General features: G+C 40.6%; 1 protein-coding gene across 2 annotated transcripts in view; it reads left to right on the top strand.

Annotated features, from left to right (window-relative positions):
- Window positions 1–26,115, top strand: part of aspscr1 (ASPSCR1 tether for SLC2A4, UBX domain containing) — a 193,471-nt gene that overhangs the window by 66,357 nt on the left and 100,999 nt on the right. For both annotated transcript variants that reach the window (XM_052033268.1, XM_052033269.1), the window contains exons 5-7: window positions 1,952–2,009; window positions 10,613–10,686; window positions 18,266–18,854. In XM_052033268.1, coding sequence (XP_051889228.1) covers window positions 1,952–2,009; window positions 10,613–10,686; window positions 18,266–18,854 — 721 coding nt within the window. The remainder of the gene's footprint in view (window positions 1–1,951; window positions 2,010–10,612; window positions 10,687–18,265; window positions 18,855–26,115) is intronic.

Below are 26,115 nucleotides of genomic sequence, written 5' to 3'. Positions count from 1 at the left end.
AGACCATAACCATAAGACACAGGAGCAGAATTAGGCCATTTGGCCCATCGGGTCTGCTCCGCCATTCGATCATGGCTGATTTATTTCTCCCTCTCAAGCCCTTTCTCCTGCGTTCTCCCCATAACCATTGACACCCTTACTAATCAAGAACCTATCAACCTCCGCTTTAAATATACCCAATGACTTGGCCTCCACAGACATCTGTGGCAATGAATTCCACAGATTAACCACCCTCTGGCTAAAGAAATTCCTCCACATTTCAGTTCTAAATGGATGTCCTTTTATTCTGAGGCTGTGCCCTCTGGTCCTATACTCTCCCTCTACAGGAAACATCCTCTCTACGTCCACTCTATCCAAGCCTTTCAATATTCAGTTGGTTTCAATGAGATTCCCCTCATCCTTCTAAACTTCAGTGAGTACAGGCCCAGAGCCATCAAACACACCTCATACATTAACCCTTTCACCCTCGAGATCTTTCTCGTAAACCTCCTCTGGACCCTCTCCAATGCCAGCACATCCTTTCTTGGATATGGGACCCAAAACTGTTCACAAGACTCCAAATGTGGTCTGACCAATGCCTTATAAAGCCTCAGCATTACATCCTTGCTTTTATATTCTAGTCCTCTCAAAAAAAATGTTAACATTGCATTTGTCTTCCTTACTACCAACTCAACCTGCAAGTTAACCTTTAGGGAATCCTGCACTTAGGACTTCCAAGTCCCTTTGCACCTCCTATTTCTGAATTTGCTTCCCGTTTAGAAAATAGTCTACGCCTTTATTCCTTCTACCAAAGTGCATGACCATACACTTCCATATGCTGTTTTCTATCTCCCACTTGTTTGCCCATTCTCCCAACCGGTCCAAGTTCTTCTGCAGACTCCCTGCTTCCTCAACACTACCTGCCCCTCCACCTATCTTTGTATCATCAGCAAACTTGGCCACAATGCCATCAATTCTGTCATCCAGAGTTGGACTGTGAGTACTGCAGAATCAGTAGACTAGTTATTCCCAGGTGAAATGTATAGGTTGTGTTGGGTATACAATGTTTGATAGGTTAATGTGTGTTACAACTTTTGAAATGATGCCATCAGAAAGTACAAAAATCGTGTATTGTTTATATTTCACCTCTTATCTCATTTTGTTCTTGTGATCTTCAGTTTTTCTGTTGTGTTGCCTGTTACTTTGTTTTGAGTAAGTGCATCATCTGTATACTTTGGAAAGTTAGCATATTTCCTTATTATTCAAAGCCTTCAATATACATTTGGTCTACCAGATTTGGAGAAAATGTGCTGTTGCCAAGTAATCATGTACCGTTAATAAATTAAGAATTTTTTAAAAGGTTTGGTATGCTGCTTTGATAGGCATTTACAGCCTCCTTGATTTTCTTACAGTTAACAGAGATGCAGATGAAAGTGAAAACCACTGAATAGCCCAGTCTTTAAAAGCTTGTTGGATTTGCATAGCACTTAATTAAAAATCAGTGTTGTCAACAATTTTCAACCAGATTCTTTGGCCACAGATGGTGCTAAAATGATCAAACAGAGCACCTTATTCAAAGCCAGGTGAGGTTCGATTCACTTTCATGTTGGCACTGAGAGTGACACCACAGAGTGCTACAGCCTCCATCTATGCTATGTTTACTGTCAACACCTTTTAGCTTGTGGCAGATGGATAAGCATCTGGAGTGTGCCTTGAGTGTGGAGATGTTGACAGCTGTTTATAGTTACATGTTAGCAGTTGCAACTGGATTACCCAAGGTATTCCTTCGTGGATCAAATTAAAATCTGTGTGGTATTGACCTCTGCAAAAAGCAGTCAAAGGACTTAAGGGTTCATGATATTTTTATTGCCCTTGCTTCACATTTTGATCATGAGTGCTCCCTGCACCTAGGTGATAAATATTTTTGCTCTGTACAAGATCAAATGTTGACAGTTTTTTCCTGTTTTGTTAGGGTTACTGAACAGCAGCTGTTGGAAGCTATTCCAGTCTGTGTTTATATGAGAGATGAGGTAAGTAAAGAGAAGGAAATCCTACTCCTTAATAATCAGCTACTGTCTACAAATTATCATCATATCATCAAATTATTGTGACATTTTTGTCCAGCTTGACCTTGCCCTACCTTTACAACTGGTCCATTTGCCTTAGACTTTTTCTGATTCAATATTTGCTGTTACAATTTTTCTGATGGAAGGAGCAAGGAATATGATGCAGTCACTTGTATTGTCATGAAATCATACAGCACAGAAATGGGCTCTTCAGACCTCCATGTCCGTGCTGACTGTCGAGTACATGTCTAACTTCATCTCATTTAACTGCACTTCTGTGCCTTTGTGATTCAAGTGCTCAAATAGATAGTTAATAAATGTTGAGAGTCTGTGCCCCACCACCCCTTGGGCAACTTGAATTTGTTCCATAATATTTTAGGACTCAAGGTACTCCAAGGTCTTTAGCTTTTGCACCAACGGCCATTTGAATGAGTTCTGAAAATCCAGGCAAGCTAATGTGAAGAAACATGAGCATTCCACCAAAATGTTCTAGTCTTGGTATCTTTGTTAAGAATGTGGAGTTGGACTGAAGATTCTAGGCATGCTTGATCCAACCCTTGGAAATTTTTTTATTAAAAGACTGTCCGTGCATTATAAATAGACATATGAAAATGTATTGAAATTGTTATTCAAGTGACTGTAATCTGCTCTTTTCCAGAGCGATAGAAGAATGTTGCTATAGCTCTTGAATGTTCAAAGCATGGAAAGTACTTCGATAGATGTGATTTTTTTTTGCTGCAAAAATGTTAGAATAAAATTAGTGCAAAAACATTTCATATGTGTTTTAAAGCAGTTTGAGTTGATCTGTACCAAGTTATACCTTACAGGTGCAGAGGGATCAACCCGAGTGCCACTCGATGAGTCATATATTTCCTACCATCTTCCCGGTGGTGATTTGCATCTGCAGTGTGCATTGAGCTGTTAAAGTTTGTTTTAAGAGCAAATTATTGCTGGATAATTAGACGTGTAAAGGAGTTTTGCCAGCCTCAAGCTGTCACTTTCAGTTCTGATGAAGGATCCCAGACCTGAAAAGTTATCGAAACTAAAAACAGAAATTGCTGGAAATATTCAGCAGGCTGGGATGCATCAGGGGGAAGAGAAACAGAATTCACATTTCAGGTCGAAGACCCGTTGACCTCTGATGACCTGCTGAACATTTCCAGCAATTTCTGTTTTTATTTTAGATTTCTAGCATCTGCAGATTTTTTGATTTTTACTGCAAAGTTAACTGCTTCTCTTTCCACAGATGCTGCCTGACCTGCTGAGTTTTTCCAGCATTTTGTTTTTCTTCAGATTTCCAATATCTGCATATTTATTTTTGATTTTCAAGCTGTCACTATCTTTATCTCAAAATATTTCATTAAAAAGAACAAAAGTTCAAACAATGTGACAGTGAAGAAAGAAAATGTAGGTAAACCTACCTTCACTCAGACGTAAGTATTCACTTTGCAACAATGACAGGTTCATTTTTGGTATGTCATGTGTCAAGGAAAACTTTTATGTAGTGTATGATTAGAAACTGGAATATATTGCCTGCAGATATGGTGGAGCTTTATTAATTTAAAGTCACAGTCAGACAGCACCGAAACAGGCCCTTCTGCCTAACTGGTCCATGCCGACCAAGATTCCCATCTAATCTAGTCCCATTTGCCAGCATTTGGCCTATATTCCTCTAAACTCTTCCTATCCATGTACCTGTCCAAGTACCTTTTAAATGTTGTTAATGTACCTACCCCAACCACTTCCTCTAGCAGCTCGTTCCATATACTGACCACCCTCTGGGTGAAAAAGTTGTCCCTCAGGTTCCTATTAAATCTCTCGTCTCTCACCTTAAACCTATGCTCTCTACTTCTTGCTTCCCCAACCCTGGGAAACAGACTGTGTGCATTCACCCTATCTATGCCCCTCATGATCTTATACACATCTATGAGATCACCCCTCATTGTCCTGCGCTCCAATGAAAATGTCCCAACCTGCTCAACCTCTCTCCGTAACTCAGTCCCTAAAGTCCCGGCAATATCTTCGTAAATCTCCTCTGCACTTTTTCCAGTTTAATGGCATCTGTACTCGCAATGCTGGGGACCCGGCTCATCGCCGTCCTGCTCCACGGAATCATAGTCCTCACACAGCCTAGAGCGAGCGCCTTACTCAGATCCAAAATGTCCATTGATCAATTGATTTTGAAGCAATTTATGGAACTGAACAAACTAGTCATTGGTAGAACAGTGAAATTGGTCCCAGAATATGGTGGAATATAGATCTGTGAGAAGGGAGAACCTCAGCTTAGAACACAAAATACTTAAAACGCTGGGACATCCTAGTGTTGAACTGTAGCTAGCATGGAAGATGCTGCCCCAGCTTTGAAGTTCCTGCTTCATATCTTGCAATGGTTCTGAGGGAGAAAGACTTGCGTTTGTATTTGCCTTTCATGTTCTGTCCTAAGGCATTTCGGAGTCAGTGAACTTGTTGATTTTCAGCCAAATGGAGAAAACAGTTTGAAGACAGCAAAATCCCAAATAATGCAAATAAGATAAAAGATTAAAGATTTTTTGGTTGTGTTGCTTGAGGGATGAATTTTGGCTGGGTTTGATTGTTACAGAATCTGTTCTTCCTTCATCCCTCTTGAGCTCAAATTAAAAAGGTTCAAGGCCAAACAACTCAAAGGTTTCAGCCAATGTAAACAATTCTCTGTCTGGAGCTGTTCTACACAGCTCCTGTGGCTCATTCAATAGACCTGTATTAGGTGCAATTCTGGCACCTCAAAGCATCTGTCCAGGATTTAAACCCTATTCTTCCAACAAAGAAATATTACTCTGGAGTTCTATTCCATGTGCAGAATCTGCTTATCTGTCTTGTCTGTCAGTTGAATATTGAACTCACCATTAATGCTGTATGCTAAGGCAGGAATCTAATGGCCAATGCCGAGGCAACCGAAAGATTTCAAAGGATTTCCTTTCAGCCAAGGTGGACATGACTCTTCCATTATCAATGAACAGATGTAAACCTGTTATGTTGAAGTGAATGTTTAAGTCTGAGTGAAGGTAGGCTTACCCATCTTTCTTCACTGTCACATTGTTTGAACTTTTGTTTCTTCTTAATTTATTCTGTTGTAGCATTGCTGCCAAGGCCAGTATTTTTTGCTCTTCCAGTATTTTGGGCAGATGAGATTTACTAAAGTGATTCCATGGATGAAGGACTTGAGTTATGTGGATAATGGAAAAGCAGGAGTTGTTTTCCTTGGAACAGAGGTGATTGTGAGGGGAGCTGATGGAAGTGTCCATGTGTCCCATTTCTCCGCCAGATTAGTTTAAACCCTCCCCAACAACACCTCCCCTCAAGGATGTTGAAATGGAATAGGTAATTGTGGGGAGGTTTGCTGGAGCTGTTGGGGAAGGTTTAAATTGGTTTGGCAGGGGTCTGAGACACAGTAGATGCACAGTTGGTGGGAGGGACTTCAGTGAAATATAGAAGGAAAACTAAGTCAGTCCAGTAAGCAGAGCAGACACAGGCGTGATAAGGCACATGGGAGTAAAGGAAAGCTAAATTATATTTAATGCAAGTTGTAAGGCAGATAAACTTGAACATTGATTAGCACTTGGGAATGTGATATTGGGAATGTGATATATCACAGAGACATGGTTGACAAAGAGTCTGGATTGAAAACTCAACATTCTGGGGTACAAAATCTTCAGGTGTGATGGGGAGGGTGTTTGTGGGTATAAAAGAAGAGGTGGCATTGCAATATTGATTAAGGAGTCCATTACTGCAAGAATGGAGGCTATCCTAGAAGAATCTTTAAATGAGGCCATATGGGTAGAGTTTGGGAGTAAGAGGGTGATCACTTTGTTGTGGATATAATACAGGCCTCCTAACAATCAGCAGGGGATAGAGGAGTAGAAATGTAGACAAATCCTAGAGAAATGTTAGAGTTATAGTAGTACGGGATTTCAACTTTCCCAGTATTAACTGGTATCATCTTAGTGTGAAAGGTGTAGAGGAGGTGGAATTTTTAAAGTTGTCCAGGAGAACTTTTTGAGGCAGTATCTAGATAGACCTACTACGGAAGGGGTAATGTTGGAACTTTTCATGGGGAATGTAGTTGGGTAAGTGACTGGAGTACCGGTGGGAGAGCATTTTGGACATAGTAACTGCAACTCTTAAGTTTCAGGATAGTTGTGGAAAAGGATAAGGATGGTCCAGACATTTGGGCAGCCCAGTGGGCACAGTTAAATGAGCTGCTGCTTCATAGTGCCAGAGACTGGGTTCAATCCTGACTTTGGGTGCCATCTGTGTGGAACTTGCTCATCCTCCCTGTGACTGTGTGGGCTTCCTCCAGGTTATCCGGTTTTCTCCCACATCCCAACGACATAGGTTGGTAGATTGGAGATACAAGAGAGACTGCAGATGCTGGAAATCTGGAGCAACACACAAAATGCTGGAGGAACTCAGCGGGTCAGGCAGCATCTATAGAGGGAAATGGACAGTCGACATCCTTCATCAGGACTAGAAAGAAAGAGGGGAGGTAGCTGTATAAAAAGATGGAGGGAAGGGCTGGAGCAAGAGCTGGCGGGTGATAGATGGATCCAGGTGAGGGAGGGGGAAGGGAGGAATTCCCATACATAAGAATGAAACGTAAGGACAGCAAGTCCAAGGAACAATGGATGTTAAGTGATATTGAGTGTTGGATTAAAAAAAGGAAACATATATGTCAGGTATAGAGAACTGAGAGCTGGCAAGGCATTTCAGGAGTATAGAAAGTGCAGGGGTTACTTAGGTGGGTAAAAAGGGGGCACAAAGTATCACTGATGGATAAGACTAAGGACAATCCCAATGTATTGTATATTATGGGGAAGAGCTTAATCAGGGAAGGAGAAGGGACCAAAGGGGTAAACTATATGTGGAGTCAGACGATGTAGGTGAGGTCTTCAGTGAATTCTTCTCATCTGTATTGTCATCCTAGAAAGGCATTGTAGTTGGAGAATTCAGGGAGGGGGATGATGAAATTCTGGAACTTGTTATCTGATTGATAAGGAGGAGGTATTAGATGTCTTAGTGGGCTTAAAAGTGGATAAATTCCCAGGCCTGATGCTGCATATCCCAGGCTGCTGGGGGATGCAAGGGAGGAGATGAGTAAAGCAATGCAAATGAAGCTGAAAGCTAATAAGTGTGAGATATTGCCCTTTGGGAGAATTAATACGGGAAGGATCTACACAGTGAATGATAGGGTCCTAGATAGTATTAAGGAACAGAGGGACTTTGGTATACGTGTCCAAGGATCCAGGAAGGTGGTAGCACAGGTGGTTAAGGTGATGAAGAAGGCATACTGGATATTTGCCTTCATTAGCTGGGAGGTTATGGTACAAATTTATATTGCACTGGTTAGGGCACATTGGATTATTCATCTGGCTTGGAGCATTTGAGTTATGAGGAGAGGCTGGATGGACTGGGTTTGTTTTCCTCGGAGTGAAAGAGGAAAAGGAGGGACCTGACTGAACTATGTAAAGTTATGAGGAGCAGAGGTGAAGTGCAGATTAGAAGACGGCTGCAGGTGGTGCTGCTTTCATGCACCCAGTTCTGTTTTCCTTCAGGGTTATTGACATTGAGGGTTTGGAGGGTGCTTCTAGGAAGCCTTAGCAAACTGCTGCAGTGCATTTTGTAGATGGTGTGAACTGTCAGTATGGTGTTCTGGTGCTGAAAGAAATGAATGTTCAGGCTATCAGATTGGGTGCCAGTCAAATGAGCTGCTTTGTCTTGGCTGGTGATGAACTTCTTAGTGCTGTGAAACTACTTGCCCATACGCATGCCAAGTATTAACCACCCCTGGTAGATGGTGGAAGACTATGGGGAGTATGAAGGTGAATCATTTACTGCCAGAGTGTCTAATCTTTGACCTGCTTTTGTCGCCACAGTATTTTTGAGGCAGGTCATCCTTGTTCAACTCATTCCTACTCATCTACACTGCAAATATTTTTTTGCCCGTTTCAAGTTCTGATTAAAAGTTCAAGGAACAGTTTTTGGCAAGGCAATAGCTAATATAGGCAAGTTCGGAAAAAGTCCACTTGCCAAGTAAAATATTTTTCTAGCACTGGTTTAATTCTAAAATTTTTGCTGCTCTTGACACATCTTTTTAAAATTGCTTCCTATTAACCAATGCTTTGAACTACTTGAGAAGTGTTTTGTTTTGAATTGGATACGTCAGCTTGAGTAATTTTGTAAGCAAATACTGCATGAGAAATGCTTAAATAATTTACACATGGAAGAACAAGCAATCAAGTCTACAGGTACAAGCAAATTAATATTTTGACATTACTTTACAGTTCAATAACATTACTCTGACTGTGTTGGTGGTACTTTCTCAAATACACAAACAGTTTCACCGAGTCTTTAGGCAGTTTGTGGCTGCTACTTGCAATCCCTGGATGTTCCAACACCTTAACCTGTTGCTATTAGTGTAGCAGAAGTGATCCAATTGATCTACAAAGTAAAGATAATGGAAATAATGATCAACATAACATTAAATTCCTGTCAAAGTGTACTTAGAAGTAATAACTCGAGCCATAAGGAAATGATTTACAGGAAAGAAATATTTCATGCTACATTTCTAAGCTTGGGTTTGCAGGCTTTATAATTGGATTCTTTCTAGGACCTCTGAGACATGGCTGTTAAAATTATAGGTGGTCAAGGTGATGGTGTGTTGATTCATCAAATGGTGCTGAACCTTTGCTTATATATGACTGTTAAACATTATATGTTTGACACAACAGCATAGAAAGAAAAATTCCTTTCCTATGAAGCTGGATGGAATCAATTCCATTTCCATTCTTGGCCATTGAGCCTAAATGTGCAGCCTCCCATTCTGACTCAGACTCTGGCTCTGACCGGAATTTTACTATAATGTTGATTGTTATTTCTGTTACAATTAACTTGCTCATTAGTTGGATCAGATCTGCTTCAGTTTTACTCTGTAAGAAGTTCATCATTCAGCCCTTCAAGTCTGTTGTGCTCTTGATGTTATTCTATTAGACCATGACTCAACTGTATCTCAATTTAATTTGCCTGTTTCAGTTCCACAATAACCTTTCCCTACGAAAAAATAATCTGTTGGCCCTATGTAGGCTACCATTTTGAGAGTCAAGTCCCAGATTTCCCCTATCCTGTCTTGGAAAAGTACTTAAAGTCAAAATGCTGTGTAAATCTGAAATATAAAGAGAAAATGTTGGAAACACTCATGGAAACAGCATCCACGAAAAGAGAAACAGCGTTAATGTTTTCAGTCCAAAGGTCCAGCATTTTCTGTTTTTATTTAGGAAAAGTACTTCTTGATTTCACCTATACACAGTTCACATTGTAAGATCATGCTTTCTCGTTCTGGATTCCCTTTACCAAAGGAAATAATTTTTCTGTATCAAAGCTTTTAAGTCAATTATCAATGAATGTCTTTATTAGATTGCCCTATTATCTAAATGCAAGTCCTATAATTGGGCAAGGCTAATTTTAATGGCATTAGACAGGAACTTGCAAAGAACAGAAGAGGCTATTCGTAGGTAAAGGGATGTCTGGCAAGTGGAAGGCCTTTAAAAGTGAAATGGGGAGAGTTCAGGGCTACTGTGTTCCTGTTAGAGTGGAGGGCAAGGCTGGCAGGATTAGGGAACCCCAGCTGATGAGAGATATTGAAGGTCTGCTCAGGAAAATGAAGGAGCCATTTGTCAGGTATAGGCAGCTGGGATAAAGCAAATCCCTTGAGGAGTGTTGAGGATGTAGGAGGATACTTAAGAAGGAAATGAGGAGGGTAAAAGGGGAACATGAGATATCCTTGGCAGTTAAGGTAAAGGAGAATCCTAGGAGATTCTATGTATATTAAGAGGAAAAGGGTAATTACGGCGAAAATAAGGATCAATGTGGTCATCTATGTGTGGAGCCACAGGGGATGGGCAAGGTCTTAAATGAATACTTCTTGTCTGTATTTACCATGGAGAGGTCATGGAAGCTAGGGAATTCAGGGAAGAGAATAACGTTGTCCTAAAACAGGTTGATATTATGAAAAAGGAGGTGTTGGCAGTCTTGAGTCACATAAACATGGACAAATCCCTGAGGCATGACCAAGGACATTGTGGGAAGAAATTACTGGGGCCCTGGCAGAGATATTTGTATCATCATCAGACACAGGTGAGGTACCAGAAGATCTGGGGAGCAGATTGGCATATGTAAATGGAGTTGTCATTCCAGACCATTCCCCAGTGATAATCAGTCAAATTTGCACCTGAATGTCTGGGTTTGGCTGTGCAGGCCTTGTATTTCAATAACCTGCCACCACATCCTCAAGCAGAGTGGAGAATAAGGAACAGTGTTTTCAATCAGTGTTCCGGGTATGCTAGCTGATGGCTAATGCCTGTAGGAGAGATGGTATGCAAGGAATGAGGAGAGAGAATGGTGGCCTTCAGCTTAAACTTTATGCAAAGTCTGTAACAGTTTTATAGAAGTTATGTTGAATGGGACAGTTAATATCAGAAATAAATAATTTTTACATTTTTTTGAGTATATATCCTTTCATTCTGTGTCTGTTTCAGATAGCTGGAGAATCTGCACTAAAGAAAACCACCCTAAAATCAATTGGACTCACTGGCGGTAGTGCCATAATTAGGTAAGACAAGTGTACTTGAACAATTACATTTTAGCGAATGTAGTATTAAATCTGCGATCTTTAGGTTTGTGATTAAGAGAAAATAGCCAAGACACTATTTATAACTAAAATGCAAAGGTCAGGGTGTTTTCTGTTGACTACAAGAACCTTAAAACCCATGGGGAGGAATGTGCTTGGGGCAGGGAAGGAGCACAAGTATTAAGAACATATAGAACAATACAGCACAGGAATAGGCCCATGCCGACCATGATGCCAATTTAAACTTCATATCTACCTGCATGCAGTCCATGTCTCTCAAGCCTGATGACCCATACTCAACATATCAGGACAGCTTGTTCCCCTACGCCATCAAATTTCTGAACGGCCCATCAACCCTCTTCATTATTCCTCTTTTGCATGACTTATTTATTTTTGTAACTTATAGTAATTTTTATGTCTTTGTCTTGCACTGTCCTGCTGCCACAAAACAACAAATTTCATGACATACGTCAGTGATAATAAACCTGATTCTGAAGTTAAATGAGAAAATCCTGCAAATACCCAGCAGACTTGCTTGAAATGAGAACAGATAATGTTTCAGGTGGAGATACTTAAATGGCATCATTCTGATTTGGGTCTCCCGTTATTTATTTCTCCTTTCAGGCAGATGTACATGTTCCCAACAGTTTCTTTCATTAGAAAGCCTATTTGCCAGGTGGTGGTCAATGGGCTGAATTGGTGAATTTTGAAACTGTACACCTTAATGCTGGAACAATTTTCTAACTAGTATTAAAATGCTTCATTTAACACTGTACATAAGGCTTATTTTTGAGAAGCTACTGGGAAAAATTGTACTATGTAAGTAAAGTTGTCAAGACAGTTGGTTTTAAAAACTTGGGTAAATCTTAAATTCTTGAAATGAAATGACCCAAATTACCTTTTAACAGAACATGTTATGAGCAGTTTGGTTTTTGTGCAACCAAGGGCAACTGTGTTAATCGCCTGCAATAAAGGATAAAATAATGCAAAACCATTTTTGATTACTGAAGGGTGTTGTGTAACTGGAAGTAAAGCATGTTTATAAGTGAAATAGCATACATCTAACAGAAGACTAGTGCTGTCTCAATCAATAAGGTGTGAGGAAGCAGGACTTGCTTTTAAATGAAACTTGCTCTCATGATGTGCTTTCAAGTAAACTAATCTGTTTTGAAAAGTAGTAATTGTCTACATATGTTTTTGTGTAATCCTCATTTTACTGTTTCATATCTTCATATGGTATGTATTAAAGGAAAATCCTGATACTTGACAGTCTTGGAATGGATTATATACTTCAAATGGCAGGTGGAATGCAATTAACGTTCAGTACAAATTCTTGAAAGCATCGTATTTTACTTTGTGCTATAATTTCATAGTTGAATGTAATTTCTGAACTAGTAATAATTTTTTAAGTTCTAACACAGACCAAATCAAATATTGTAAAAAATTTAATTTGTTCTCATGATGTGAGGTAGCTGGAATGGGTGCATTTACTCTGCTGGTTGTGCCAGAAAGTGGTGATAAGCCACCTTATTAGACTGAACGTTTCATGGCACTTTTGTTTTAAGAATTGAGTAGCTTGCAAAGTCACTTCAGATCAACAGATGCAGTGTGAACTAGTGATGAATGCGGCAGGCTAGCTCGATTTATTTAGATTTATTCAGGCAGCTTATTTTTTTCCAAGCAATAGACTTTGAATTACTAGATTAATTGAATTCATTTGTATGAATTGCAAAGTTAGCATTTGATCACTGGGTTGTGTAACCAGTAATCAAACCCTGAAATGTAACCACTACTCAGTGGACATTCATAATTGATGTGTAGCAACAAAATCAAATTTTGTAGTTGTGGCTTAAAAAAAGCTTTGCAGCAATGAATTCAGCAGATCGTCTGGTCCTTCAGTGTAAGAGATCGTATTGAATTGATGGTGCAATGAATGTAGAAAAAGACGTCCTGATTATTATGAATATTATGAATAAAATATATTTTTGAAATATAAAAATATGGATTGTTTGGTCCTTCATGTGATTTCTAATAAATATAAGCTTTTTCAAAAAAGTTGAATTATATATCTTGGACAGAAATCAAACTCCTAGTTTGCTGCAGGGTGTTGACAATTCTACCTTGCGCTCCACAGGAATGATTCGTTACTCTTTGCAAGGTTTCCTTTTCCTTCTCGTCCACGCTCAATCTGTTGACCACCTTTTTTCATTCAGCCAAGAATTTAATTTCTCTGTATTTTTATATTATTCAGTTGTTTCTTGCAGTTGGGTGTGGATATCTATTTATTTGTTTCATTTCTTCCCAGATGAAGATTTGAACTCCTTTTGTAAATGTAATATTGCATGAAGCAAGGACTTCAGTATTTAAATTGTTTCTTCAGAACTCTGTTTGTCCAGTGCAGCCTGAATTGTGTTTCTTGCCTTGTAATAAAATATCACTTGCTTGCTTTGATCAACTTGGTTCTGCAATTTGCTGGGTTGTTTCTTGCTTTTCATTGGTTAGATATGTTTTCAGTCATTTCTGATGAAAACTGCTTCATCTTCAAGTATTAATAAACTTGAGCCATTGCAGATTGATCTTGTTTTTTATTTCATAGTCATTCAGACGGTTGTGGTTCATGAATATTGTCACTGAATGTGACATCCTAATTTACATTTGAGGCTTAATTCTTATAAAGTGATTGAGATGAGCATTCTGAAATTTTGATCTCTTTTGCTATTTTATTTACTTTTTTCTCTTGTGCTTACAAAATGGATGATACCTTTGTATTATAATTCCTTGGGTAGTTCATATGCTTTTGGGTTGGAAACCATGTGCACGCAAGCACCACAGCTGGAACAGAAATTTCAAACAAGGGCACTGAAGATCTGCATTTTTCACATTTATCTTCATGGACTCTTCATATTTTGTCCTCTCGGGTAGACTGCTTTACCCAGGGAGTTACCTGGGCGCTGTGTCTCAGGAGGCAGTCACACCCATTAGATTAACTACTTCAAATTTGGTCTGTGGGCAGGGACTGGAGGGTGTGACTGTGAGTGAGGCAGGTAGGGGTATCCAAGAGAGAGTGCTGGAGGAGTCTCAGTGCTTGAGCTTGTCCAACATCTCTGAGATTCTTGCTCCCTTTACCGATTAGAGTGAGGGCTGTAGGAAGGATGAGCAACCGAACCGTGGCACTGTAGTTCAGGGAGCCATTCAAGAGGGGGTAGAGAAGAGAAATGTGGTTGTGATAGAGGATAGTATAGTCAGGGGAATGGACACAATTCTCAGTCGCAGGGATCGAGAGACCCGAAGGTTGTGTTGCCTGCCTGATGCCTGGGTTCGGGACATCTCATCTGACCTGCAGAGGAATTTGGAATGGGAGGAGAAAGATCCAGTTGTTGTTGCCCTATGAGTACCAATGATGTTGGTGGAACAAGGAAAGAGTTTCTGCTGAGGGAATTTGAGCAGCTAGGGACTAAATTAAAAAGCAGAACCAAGAAGGTAATAATCTCTGGATTGTTACCTGAGCCACGTGTAAATTGGCACGGGGTCAATAAGATCAGAGAGTTAAATGTGTGGCTTAAAGATTGGTGTGGGAGAAGTGGGTTTGAGTTCCTGGGACATTGGCACCAGTATTGGGGAAGGAGGGAGCTGTTCTGATGGGACGGGCTCCACCTGAACCATGCTGGGATCAGGGTCCTGGCGACTCACATAACTACGGCTGTAGATAGGGCTTTAAACTAAATAGTAGGGGGTAGGTTCAACAGATTGGAAAAGTATGGATAAAGTTAAAGGGAAGGAGAGTGCAGGAGAGGTTACTGAAGTCTCCAGAATAAAGAATAAGACAGAAAGTTTAGAAAGGGATAAGAATCTAACTTCAGGCAACATGGAGACAAATTTGAGAAGCAGGGTGGTGAATATAGGACTGAAGATGTTGTATTTGAATGCACACAGTATATGAAATAAGGTAGATGAGCTCAAAGCTCAGTTAGAAATTTGGCAGGTATGACGTTGTGGGCATCAGAGTCGTGGTTGAAAGAAGATCGCAGCTGGGAGCTAAACATCCAAGGATACACATCCTATTGAAAAGACAGGCAGGTGGGCAGAGGGGGTGGGGTGGCTCTGTTGGTAAAAATTGAAATCAAATCCTTAGCAAGAAATGACATAGGATCAGAAGATGTAGAATCGTTGTGGTAGAGTTAAGAAACAGCAAGGGTAAAAAGTCCCTGATGGGAATTATATACAGGCCTCCAAATAATAGCCAGGATGTGGGGTACAAATTTCAACAGGAGATTTCTATGCATTTAAAAACGGCAATGTTATGGTGGTCATGGGGGATTTCAAAATGCAGGTAGATTGAGAAAATCAGGTTGATACTGGATCCCAAGGGAAGGAATTTGTAGAATGCCTACGAAATAGCTTTTCAGAGCAGCTTGAAATATAAAACCAGGAAAATATTTCTGTTACTCGATATGGAACTTGTGAGATCACACTTAAAGTACTGCAAACAGTTGGGGGTCCCCTATTTAAGGAAAGATATTATTTCATTTGAGGTAGTTCAGAGAAAGTTCACTGGGATGATCCCAGGCATGCATGGATTGTCCTACAAGGAGAGATTAACCAATGGGTCTCTACTTATTAGTGATTATAGTCACAGAGCAAGGAAAGAGGTCCTTGAGCCCACCAAGTCTGCATCAACCATCATGCACCCATTTACAATTATCCCACACTAATCAATCCCCTTTTTATTCTCTCCACATTCCCATCAACTTCCCCCAGATTCTGCCACCCTACCAACTGCACATCTTTGGAGTATGGGAGGCAACTGGAATGCCCAGAGGAACTCTGTTGTCACATAGAAAACATGCAAACGCCAGACTCTGCATTGAAGGTCAGGATTGAACCCGGGTTGCGAGAGCTTTTTGGCAGGAACTCTACTAGCTATGCCAATGAGAGGCAATGTTATTGAAATATAATTCTTATGTTGCTATACAGGGTAAATGCTGGAAGATGTTTCCTCTCATGGATGAATCCAGAACCAGAGGGCTTGGTCTGAGAATAGTGGTGGTTGTAGGGGACCCATTTAAGGTTGAGACAAGGAAGAATTTTTTCTCGGAGGCAAAAATCTATTGGAGGATCTCAGCGGGTCAAGCAACATCTGTGGGGTGGAAGGAATTGTCAAGTCTTTGGGTCGAAATCCTACATCATCCCAGAACATCAACAATCCCCCCCCCCCCCACCACCACCCCAGATGCTGCTTGACCCACTGAGTTCCTCCAGCAGATTGTTTGTTGCTCCAGATTCCAGCACCTGCAGTCTTTTTTGTATTCACCTCAGTCATGTGTAATAATTGGGGATAAGCACTGTAAATAAATTTATTTTGTAAGCACTGTTTGCACTATTTAGTTAATTTACAAAAGGAAATTTGTGCAACATTGTGAATGAAAATCAACATCAGATGCTGGAAATCTGAAATAAAAACAGAAAATACTGGAAACACTCTGCAGGTCAGTCAGCATCTGTGGAAGATGAAATAGATAATATTTCAGGTCCAGGATCCTTTCAGTAGGAGAGAAAGTGGAGGAAGGGTAGGTAGAACAAAGAGAATATCTCTAATAGACTGAATCCAAATGAGTTCATGGGGACAGTTAGAAGTACATTGGGTTGCTTTGTCTGTGTACAGGGTTGTTAATAGTGAGGCTGTGGAACATACCTAGCAGAGCAGACTAGATGAATGGAATTGAGCTGAGATGATACCAGGCAGAAGGAAAGATCAAGTTACTTAAACTTGGGGAATTCTATATTGAGCCCAGAAGGCTGCAACTTGCCCAGATGGAAGATGAAGTTTTTCCCGTGAAGCATGCATTGGGACTTATCCTACTATCCAGGGACCCAAACAGTCCTTTCAGCTTGGTGCTCAGTAACTGGGCCCATTAACCTATTTGGACTCGCATGATTAGAGATATTCCCTTTGTCCTCCCCCATCTCTTCTACTGAAAACTAACTTGCTTTTCTCTCTTTTCCATTTCTCTTGAAGGATCCTGAACTGGAAACGTTAACTGTTTCTCTTTTCGCTGATGCTGCCTGACATGCTCAATTTGTCCAGGATTTCCTGTTTTTATTAGTACAACACCGTGCTTCTTTTTTATAGTGATTTGTGTTCAACATATTGTTTTCTTTTTCTAGCATATAATCTACATTCAAGTTTTGAGAAGCCCCTTGCCCTGTGTTCAGAGGTGCAAAGTACTGCCTGCTGGGCTTGAGGAATTCTTGGCAAGAAAGTAGTATGTGATTTACAGGCCAGCAGTTTCGACCACAGGAAAATAAATATTCTTTCACAATGTCCATCTAACGTCCTGGAGGATGCTTGGTGGAGCTCATTTGGGCTTGTTATAATGAGCCCAATTGTGCTCAAGCCAGATTCATTGTTTGAGCATTATTGAACTGTGGATGTTGATAAACGTTTTCAGTGGTCTGTTGAAGCAGTTGCAGAAGACTTCTGGGATGGCCAACATCAGCAATGCCTTCCAGAAAAAACATCATAAATAGTCAGTACAGCCAGCGGTTTAGACTCTTGTTCCTGAAAACCATTTGTTGTTACCATGCTTGACTTTTCTGAGGTGGACGTTCTTTAACAAGCAATGTCTGCTAAACCTGGACTCAAAAGAAATGCCTACACTTTTTGAGAGCTTTCTAACATCTTTTGATGTATTTATTCATTGCCTGAGCAATTGTCTTTTTTCTGACACTCATTTGAGGTCATTGGAAAAGTTGTGTCAATGGTATGAAGAAAAGGACAATAGGCATTCTTTTTAGAAATTTATCAACTACTTTGAAATGGTGACTGTTATTCTGGAGAAGCATGGCTACAATTTTAAACACAGGAAGATGCCACAAATAGCAGTGTACTGAATGGCCTGTTCATCTATTTTTCACAATGTTGGTTACGGCAAGAATGCTGGCCAGTATGTTGAGAGAACTTGCTGCTCATTGAGCAGTGCCTGGAGGAGTTTAAAACCCAAGTTTAACATTTCATCCAGAACTTCTGGCTGCATGTCACTCTATCAGAATTACACTGAAGATTCACTTTAGATCATGTGCTGAGTGATTATGCGTGAGTTTTTCATCCCACAGACTTTTGATTTGGGGGCTCCAATTGCATTGAGCCACTTGGTGGCTGCTTGAGCTTGATGGAAGAAATTCTGTGCTGGAAAGGTGTTCTGTTTGAGGAATTCTTTAAATAAAATAAATAAATGCTTTTAAAAAGCATGATTGCCTTTGGACTTTTGATTTTGGTCTCCAGTTACTGCCTCACTTTTATTAGCAAAGGTTAATTATCCTGTTTATGTTTATTAATGGGAAATAGTGTTGTTTTAATGTAGCATTGGTATCTTTAATAAATAGCTTTCTCGGCTGAGCAGAACTGCTTCAAATGCCTTAATGTCCAGCTTTTTGAAAAATGTTTCTCTTTTCCCTGCAACATTAGTTAATTCAGAGCATATATCATGAAATAAGCAGTTCATATGATTACCAGTGCTATATATGTGATTGGATTTTAAGTCTATGTTATCCTTTCATGAAGGTATGTTTTGAAGAAATTCAGTGTGGATGGACAAAATGAACTTACGGATTTGGCAGCAGTACCTGACGAGCAGCCAGTGAATAAATCCAACACCGTGTTGATTGAGGTTGTTGATGGATCTCTAGCTGAGTCAGACTCCACTCATTCTATGGATGACTCTGGCCCCAATGGGTTGATCACAGAGATTAACTCAAATGGAACTGTGGCAGTATTTGCAGAACAAAAAGAACCAAGTAAGGAGGTTGAAGAAACTCTGCAAAGGAAAGAAGGGGGAAAGGAATTGCCAGCTGAAGAGATCAGATCAGAGCCATCAGAAAAGCCAAGTCATGGTAGAGAAGAGCCTGCTGATTCTGAGCCAGCTCCCCCACCAAAGTGCCCTGAAGAGTCAGACTCCAGTGTCTTGTCCAAAGAACAAAGTCAAGGTGCTGTCCTTACTGCAACTCCACTGGCTGGTCTGCAGCTGGGCCAACCAGAAATATATAGACATCAGTTTACCTCCGATGAACCATCAAAGGCGGCAACACCCTTTTCTAGTTTGGCTGGTCCACCACATCCAAAGAAATCGAAAACTATTCAGTCATCCCCAAAGGTAGGAAATCAGATATTTTATTTGAAAACTTCTGTCCACAGCAGGTGTAACAATGCCCAGTTTCTTCTGGTTCCTTAATTTGGAGTAACAAGCCAAGTTGTAAAACTCAAATGTACTTCAATTATACCAGAGCCTTTGATTCTTGCAGTTAGTATATAAGTCCAAACATCTTCAGTTCCAACAGAAATCTTTTTCTTTGCAGATATCATCTTTTTCTAACAAGTGTGGTGTGATAGTTATGTTTGTTTTTGGCATCTCCAGCTTTTCCTTCCTCTTTGAACCTCGGGCTTTTTAAACTAGTGTTTAGTTTCAGTCATTTCCTTTCTACTTGCCTTGTCTCTGAAATCGTCCTAATGCCGAATTCTGATTAAATGTTTTTGCATCAGTGTTTATTCCAAATGTTGGTTTGCTGTCCAGCTAACCCTGCTTTAAGGAATCAAGCTGTCTTCAGTTACAATCATGAACTGCTTCCATTTATGTAGTACCTTTAACCTAACACAACATCCCAACATGCTTTCCAGGAGCAATATTAAATAATAGCGCTGGGAAGAAAACCTGGATTTCAGATGCCTCAGCAAAAAAGTAAGCTTTTAGGAAGGTCATATTTAGGCCAAGGAGAATAAAAAAGATCACAATATTTCAATGGATTCTAGGGCACATAAGGAAATTTTAGGGCAGCTGGCAAAAAGTTCGGTCTAAGAGGTAAGCTAAAGAAGGAAATAAATTAAGCAAAGAGATTTATGGAGAAAATTCCAGAGCAAAGGACATTAGCACCTGAAGGTACAGATACTATTCATGGACTGATTGACACCAGGGATGCTTAAGGCTGTACTTTGGAGGAGTGCAGTTATGTTGCAGTCATACAGCAGGGAAGCAGGCCTTACGGCCCATCGTGTCTGTGCTGGCCACCAGGGGACCATCACATCTTATGCTATATACTAATGTCATTTTCTACCACTTGCTCCATAACCTTCTGCGCCGTGATATCTCGATACTCGTCTAAAATATTCCTTAAATGTTGTGAGAGTCTCTGCCTTCACAGCGTCTTCAGGCAATATGTTCCAGCTTTCAACCACCCTCTGACTGAAAAAGGTTCTTCCTCAAATCCCTTTTGAATCTCAGACCACTTACCTATAAACATTGCCCTCTGTTTATTGACACCTCTGCTATGAGGAAATGTTTTCTATATGTACCCAATCTTTACCTCTTATAATCGTGTCCCCCTTCAGCCTTCTCTACTCCAAGGAAAACAAACCCAGCCTATCCAGTCTCTCCTCTTAGCTGATATGCTCCATCTCAGGCAACATCCAGATGAAACTTCTCTGCACCCACTCCAGTGATTCACATCCGATAGTGTGGTGACCAGAACTGTTACAGAGTGTTCCAGCTGTGGACTAACTAATGATTTATGGAATAGTAGCATAAATGAAGACAAGTATTTAAGTATCTTATGCCTGCTTAACCACCACCTCTGCCTTATCTTGGAGGATATTAGGGCTGGAGAAAATTACAGCGATGTGGAGGGGAAGGAACATTATGAAGGGATTGAAAATAAGGCCAAGAATTTTAAAATTGGCTCAGCTGAGTATCATGGTAGGTCAGCAAGGACAGGTGATGGATAAACAGGACTTGTTCTGAGTTATGATGTAGGTGGTAGAGTTTTTGAATAAGTTCATTGGGAGTAGAACAAGTGAAGCCAGCCAGGAGTACAAGTCTAGGAATAACAAGGGAAAGGTTTGAGATTTAGAAACAGCAGATGGGCAGAGGTCTGGCATAACATTCAGTTCCTTGACATGTTAATCGTGTCTTTACTACATGTGGCAAACAAATGATGGTGACGGGTAGAAGCTTATAATAGCACTGCAGTTAAATGAAAAAACAAGATGCTGGAGGAACTCAGCAGGTCCTGCTTCCATACCCTTGACCCTAATGGATCTGCTCTCCCCTCCTCCCCTGCATCTGCCTATTACTATCTCTTACCTGCATCTACCTATCACCACCTTGTGCCCACCCCTCCTCCCCTCTTTTGTCCATCTATCACTGCTCTGTTTCCCCTCTATATATTGGTCTTCCCCTTTTCCTATACTCAGTCCTGAAGAAGGGTCCTGACCCAAAATGTTGACAGTCTGTTTTCCTCCACAGATGCTGCCTGGCTTGCTGAGTTCCTCCAGCATCTTGTTTTTTCATCTAGATTCCAGCATCTGTAGTCCTTTGTTTCTCTGGCATTGCAATTAAGTTGTATGATTAGTACCCAGAAGCTTGGCTGCTTGAACTGGTGATATGAATTTGAATCATGGCATCTGGGGAATTTAAATTTGAGTAATTAAATTAAATATTCATCAAGAAGCTAGTAGTGGATGGTCACTTAGAAATTCCACTGGTTCACAAATGTACTTCATGGAGGAAATCTGTCATTGTTACATGGTTGGGCCTATATGTGACTCCAGGCCATGTGTGACTGACTTAAGTGCCCTCTGAAATGGCCAGCAGGCTGCTCATTCAAGGATATCTGTTGACCATTGACATTAGTTTGACCATTAGAGGATTATTATACCTGCTTAACAAGCTCCAAAACAGACATTTTGCTTCTAGGCAATATACTCCAGGGGGATGGGAACATCAGACTTGACGAGGATCACCTTTTTTATGTTCAAATTGCTCTTCAAAATGGCATTTAATAGCAGTTAATACAAAATCAGGATTGAATGAGCATGCTTGTAGTTGCTGATGTTATAGTGAGATCTCCACAGAGAATTATCTGTGCTACTTTTAACATCCAAATTAATTCAAAATACTTCTGCAGAAAGCCAGGAGGAGCCCTTCATGCCCAACTGTTACCGCCATTGGGGCATGCTTTCTTGAAATATGGTTTCTAGAACATGCCTTCAGTTTCAGAAAATCTCTGACTGGATTGTACAATCTTTGGTAATTAATAAGCGAATGGGCCTAAACTTAGACCATGGAAATAGAAGTGGTGCATTGGGGTAATATTCTGAGGTTGGAGGCAGAGTTAGGAATTTTACTATCTGATGAACAAGAAAGAAAGGTGTTTATTCTAATGCTATGACTGAATGGGAATTATTCCATTTCCCAGCACAGTTTTCTTTTAAGAAAACAGACTTGCCTGTTTGTTTTTTTACTGGCACATTTGTCTATCTCTTTTTGTGTAAAGGGGATGAAAGCCTATTATTCGTCTGAATTATTTTTTTCTGCATCTGCAGATGACAATTAGAAGCAGCTATCCAGATGTCAGTCAGTCTTAACCATTCCCTTGGAGATATGAGAACACCCTTAATCCAACATCTTGCATTTTTTGTTTACCAGTCTTCCTGTGGGCATCTCCCAGAATCTTTGATGGTGGTGGGGGGGAAGGGAATGGGTGGGCAGTCAGAAACTGAGCCAGGATCTTATGGTAGGGCATGTGGTTGGGTATCTTCAGATTAAAAATAGTAAAACTGGATAAATTCTACCAGAACTATATAAAGTGAGTTGAGTTTTCTTAAAATGCATAAGCAAACACCTTGCGCACTTCAGTTAGCATTTAGAGGCACCAATATATTTTAGAAGATAGTAAATGAAATGTGGTGACACAAGAGACTGCAGATGCTGGAATCTGGAGCAGAAAATATATTGTTGGAAGAACTCAGTGGATCAAACAGCATCTGTGGAGGCAAAGGGATGGTTGAGATTTCTGGTTAAGATGCTGCATCAGACTGAGAGTGTAGAGGGAAGAAAGCCAGAACATAGAAGTGAGAGGGATGGGTGTGACAGAGGCTGGTAGGTGACGGGTAGAACCAGATGAGGGAGAGGAAATGATGGGCAGATGGAGCTAGACGGCAGAGATACGAAAGGTGAACCAAGGGAGAGGAAACCCAAGGATAGGTATGTGGGTGATGGGCAGATGAAACCAGGTGGGAGAGAGTGAAGGGTCTAGGTAGCAAGGAGGCTGGAAATGGTGAACAAAGGAGGAGAGGCCCTGGTGGAACTGGAAAATTGATCACAAGAATAGGGAGGTTGTGTATGCATGAGTTACGTAAGGCAGAGCTGAGACCACATCTGGAGTGCTGTGTACCGTATTGGTTGTCTAAATAAGAACAAATACAAATATGTTGGAAGTAGTTCAGAGAGGTTATGAGACTAATACCTGGAATGGCTTGGTTGTTTAAAGAGGAATGGTTGGACAGGCTAGGTTTGTATCTGCTGGAGTTTAGATGAGCGAGGGAAGATTTGATTGAAGCATTCACAATCCTGAGGAGTTATGATCAGATGGATAATGAGAGGGTTTCCTCCTGTGGGAGAATCTCAGAAACTAGGGTTATTGTTCATAAATAGGTGGTCGGAAATGTATTTCAGACATGAGGTGAAATTTAGTCTGAGGGTCATGAATCCTTAGAACTCTGCTTCCACTGCCTTTGAGGAAGAAAGTCATTGAATCTTTTTAAGGCAGAGGTAGATAACCTCTTAATATGTAAAAGGACTAAGAAGTTATCAGCATAGGCAGCAATGTGAAATTGAGGTTATTATCTGATGAGCCATAGCCATCTTGAAGGGTTGAGCAGGCTCAGGGTTGTGTGTCCTTCTCCTGCTCCTAATCCTTATGTTTGTATATTACTGGTAATGAATCACTTTACAGTGCATTAAGTGTGAGGAAAACCTTTGGGTTCCTTTAATTAAATAGCAAATTTTTTAGCTATCAATCTTCCTGTTGATCTTCTAAGAATGTAAGATTTGTGCTTTATATTTTTCACAGTCGCATTGTTTTTACTTTAATAATTTAACTTGTCTTGTCATTGTTACTACAGCACCTACAGCTTTGCTTAGACTACAGCAACATAATGGCTCTGTTACTAGACTGGTAATTCAGAGGCCTGAATGAAAGGTCCAGAGACACAAGTTCAAATTCTACCACAGCTGGAGAACTTAAATTCAGTTAATTAAATAAATCTGGAATAAAAAGCTGGTATCAGTAATAAGGATCTTAAAACAGCCAGATTATCATTGAAAACCCACCTGGTGTTAAAGAATTCAGGGAGGGATATCTGCTGTCTATTCCCGGGTTGGACTGTAGATGATTCCAGGCTTAAAGTAATGTGATTGCCTCTTTACTGCTTTCTAAAATGGGTTAGCAAGCTGCTCAGTTTAAGGAAATATGGGTGGGCAGTAAATGCTGTCACTGCCACTCATGTACAAATCCCATTAAAGAATGTTGAAAACTAGCAGATTTCCAGAATTCTGAAGCAAGTAACCTCGAATCCTAACGTTGCAAATGAACATTTTTCAAATGTGCAATAAGCACTGGTGATGTTCATGGATTTAATTTGTCTTTTAGATATACGGCTCAACTACTTAAAATGATGAGTCACTCATTTTCAGTGTTTGATCTTGGTCTCCTGATTTGCAGGATTCCAGCTGGGGAAAGCAGAAAGGATGTCATACTTGACTTTGGCAGTTGAGTTGTTGGAGGGACATGCTGCTTCTGATTGGTGTGCAGTGACCCCTGCTGAATAGCGCATGTCTGTACAAAGGGCGAGAGAAAGGTCGGGCTTGCCTGTGGTGCCCTCTGCAGTCATTCACAGACAATCCTTGCTTGAGGCTCATACACTCACAGTATCTGTGTGAGCAACTGGACAGTGGCTGTCACCTCTGCTACAGAGACCTACTGTGGCCTTTGATGGAGAGGGAGGAAAAGAAGGGAAAATAGCTACAAAATTTAACAAAGAGAGTCTGGGTTGCAAAGCATTCATTTTTAGAGTTGTCCATTAAGCTTGCAACTAATGTGAAGAGAAAATTAACAACAGTTTTTCAATGCTTTACTTGTGTGTGCCAACAGGGGAAACGATTACACTGGAGATTTGAAAATGAGGTCATGTGCAGCACCTTTTGCAGGGTACACATAGCCTAGGACATTATGGGAAGCCAGGGAAGAAATTGCTGTAGCCCGGGCAGAGATATTTGTGTCACCATTAGCCATGGGAACTACTAAGGACAAGCCAGGGAACTACAGACCAGTGAGCTAACAACAGTGGTGGGACAGTTTCTGCATTGGATTCTGAGAGTCAGGATCTATCTGTATTTGGAGGGGCAAGGACTGATTAGGGGCTAATCAGCATGGCTTTTGGCGTGGGAAATAGCCTCATGCATTTGACTGAGTTTTTTGAAGAGGCGATTAAGAGTGTTGACGAAGGTAGGGCAGTAAATGTTCTCTATGTGGACTTTAGCATGGCTTTTGATAAGGTCCTGCATGGTAGGCTGGTCTGGAAAGTTAGATCACATGGGATCCAGGGTGAGCTAGCCAGTTGGATACAAAATTGATTTGGTGGGAGGAGTCAGATGGTGGTAATGGAAGGTTGTTTATCAGATTGGAGGCTGGTGACCAGTGGTGTGCCACAGGGATCAGTGCTAAGTCCACTGTTGTTTGTCATCTGTATTAACAATTTGGTTGAGAACATAATTGGTATAGTTAGTAAGTTTGTGGATGAACCAACATTGGTGGTGTAGTGGACAGTGAAGAAGATTATTTAAGATTATGACATGATCTAGATTAATAGAGAAAATGGGCCAAGGAATGTAGCATGGACAAGTGTGAAGTATTGTATTTTGGGAAGTTAACCCAGGTCAGAACTTGCACAGTAAATAGCAGGGCAAAATTTAGAGGACAAAATGAGCCAAATGCGGGCAAATGGGAGTAGCTGAGGTAGACAACTTGGTCAGCATGTATGAGTTGGGCCAAAGTGCCTATTTCCGTGCTGTATAACTCTATGACTAATGAAGGCAAGTGGATGTGAATAAGTAGGCATGATAGTCACCATGGGCCGAAGGGTCTGTTTCTATATTGTACTACTCTTCTCCCCGCTCTTTAAGGACTTATTTTTCACTGCACAGTATCATATAAGTTACTATATGAATGCTGAGTCCAGGCCTCATTGAGTATTTTGTAGAGTATCATTTAGTCTGCTTGGGATTGACAGCAAGTAGAATGCAAGTCCATCCAGGTTTGTAAGATGAACTGTGGTCCTGATCTAGCTATCAAGGGACTGAGCACAGCCACTTTTTTCATCATAACATCAGCTTAAACAGCTGGAGAGAAGATGGCCACCTGCAGTGAGAAAGCAAGAGCTTTCTCTTGATCACACAATGTGGATCACCAGGCATTTAAAAAAAAGAGGATTAATGCATTATCACTTGTTCCTTTTGCATCAACATTTTGTGCTAAAGTGAAAGCTGAGGGTTGGTTGGGATGGTGCAATGCGTGATATGAGTG

Source organism: Pristis pectinata, chromosome 18, assembly GCF_009764475.1.
Source record: "Pristis pectinata isolate sPriPec2 chromosome 18, sPriPec2.1.pri, whole genome shotgun sequence".
In the NCBI taxonomy this organism is placed as follows: domain Eukaryota; kingdom Metazoa; phylum Chordata; class Chondrichthyes; order Rhinopristiformes; family Pristidae; genus Pristis; species Pristis pectinata.
This window is presented reverse-complemented; position numbering and strand designations above follow the sequence as displayed.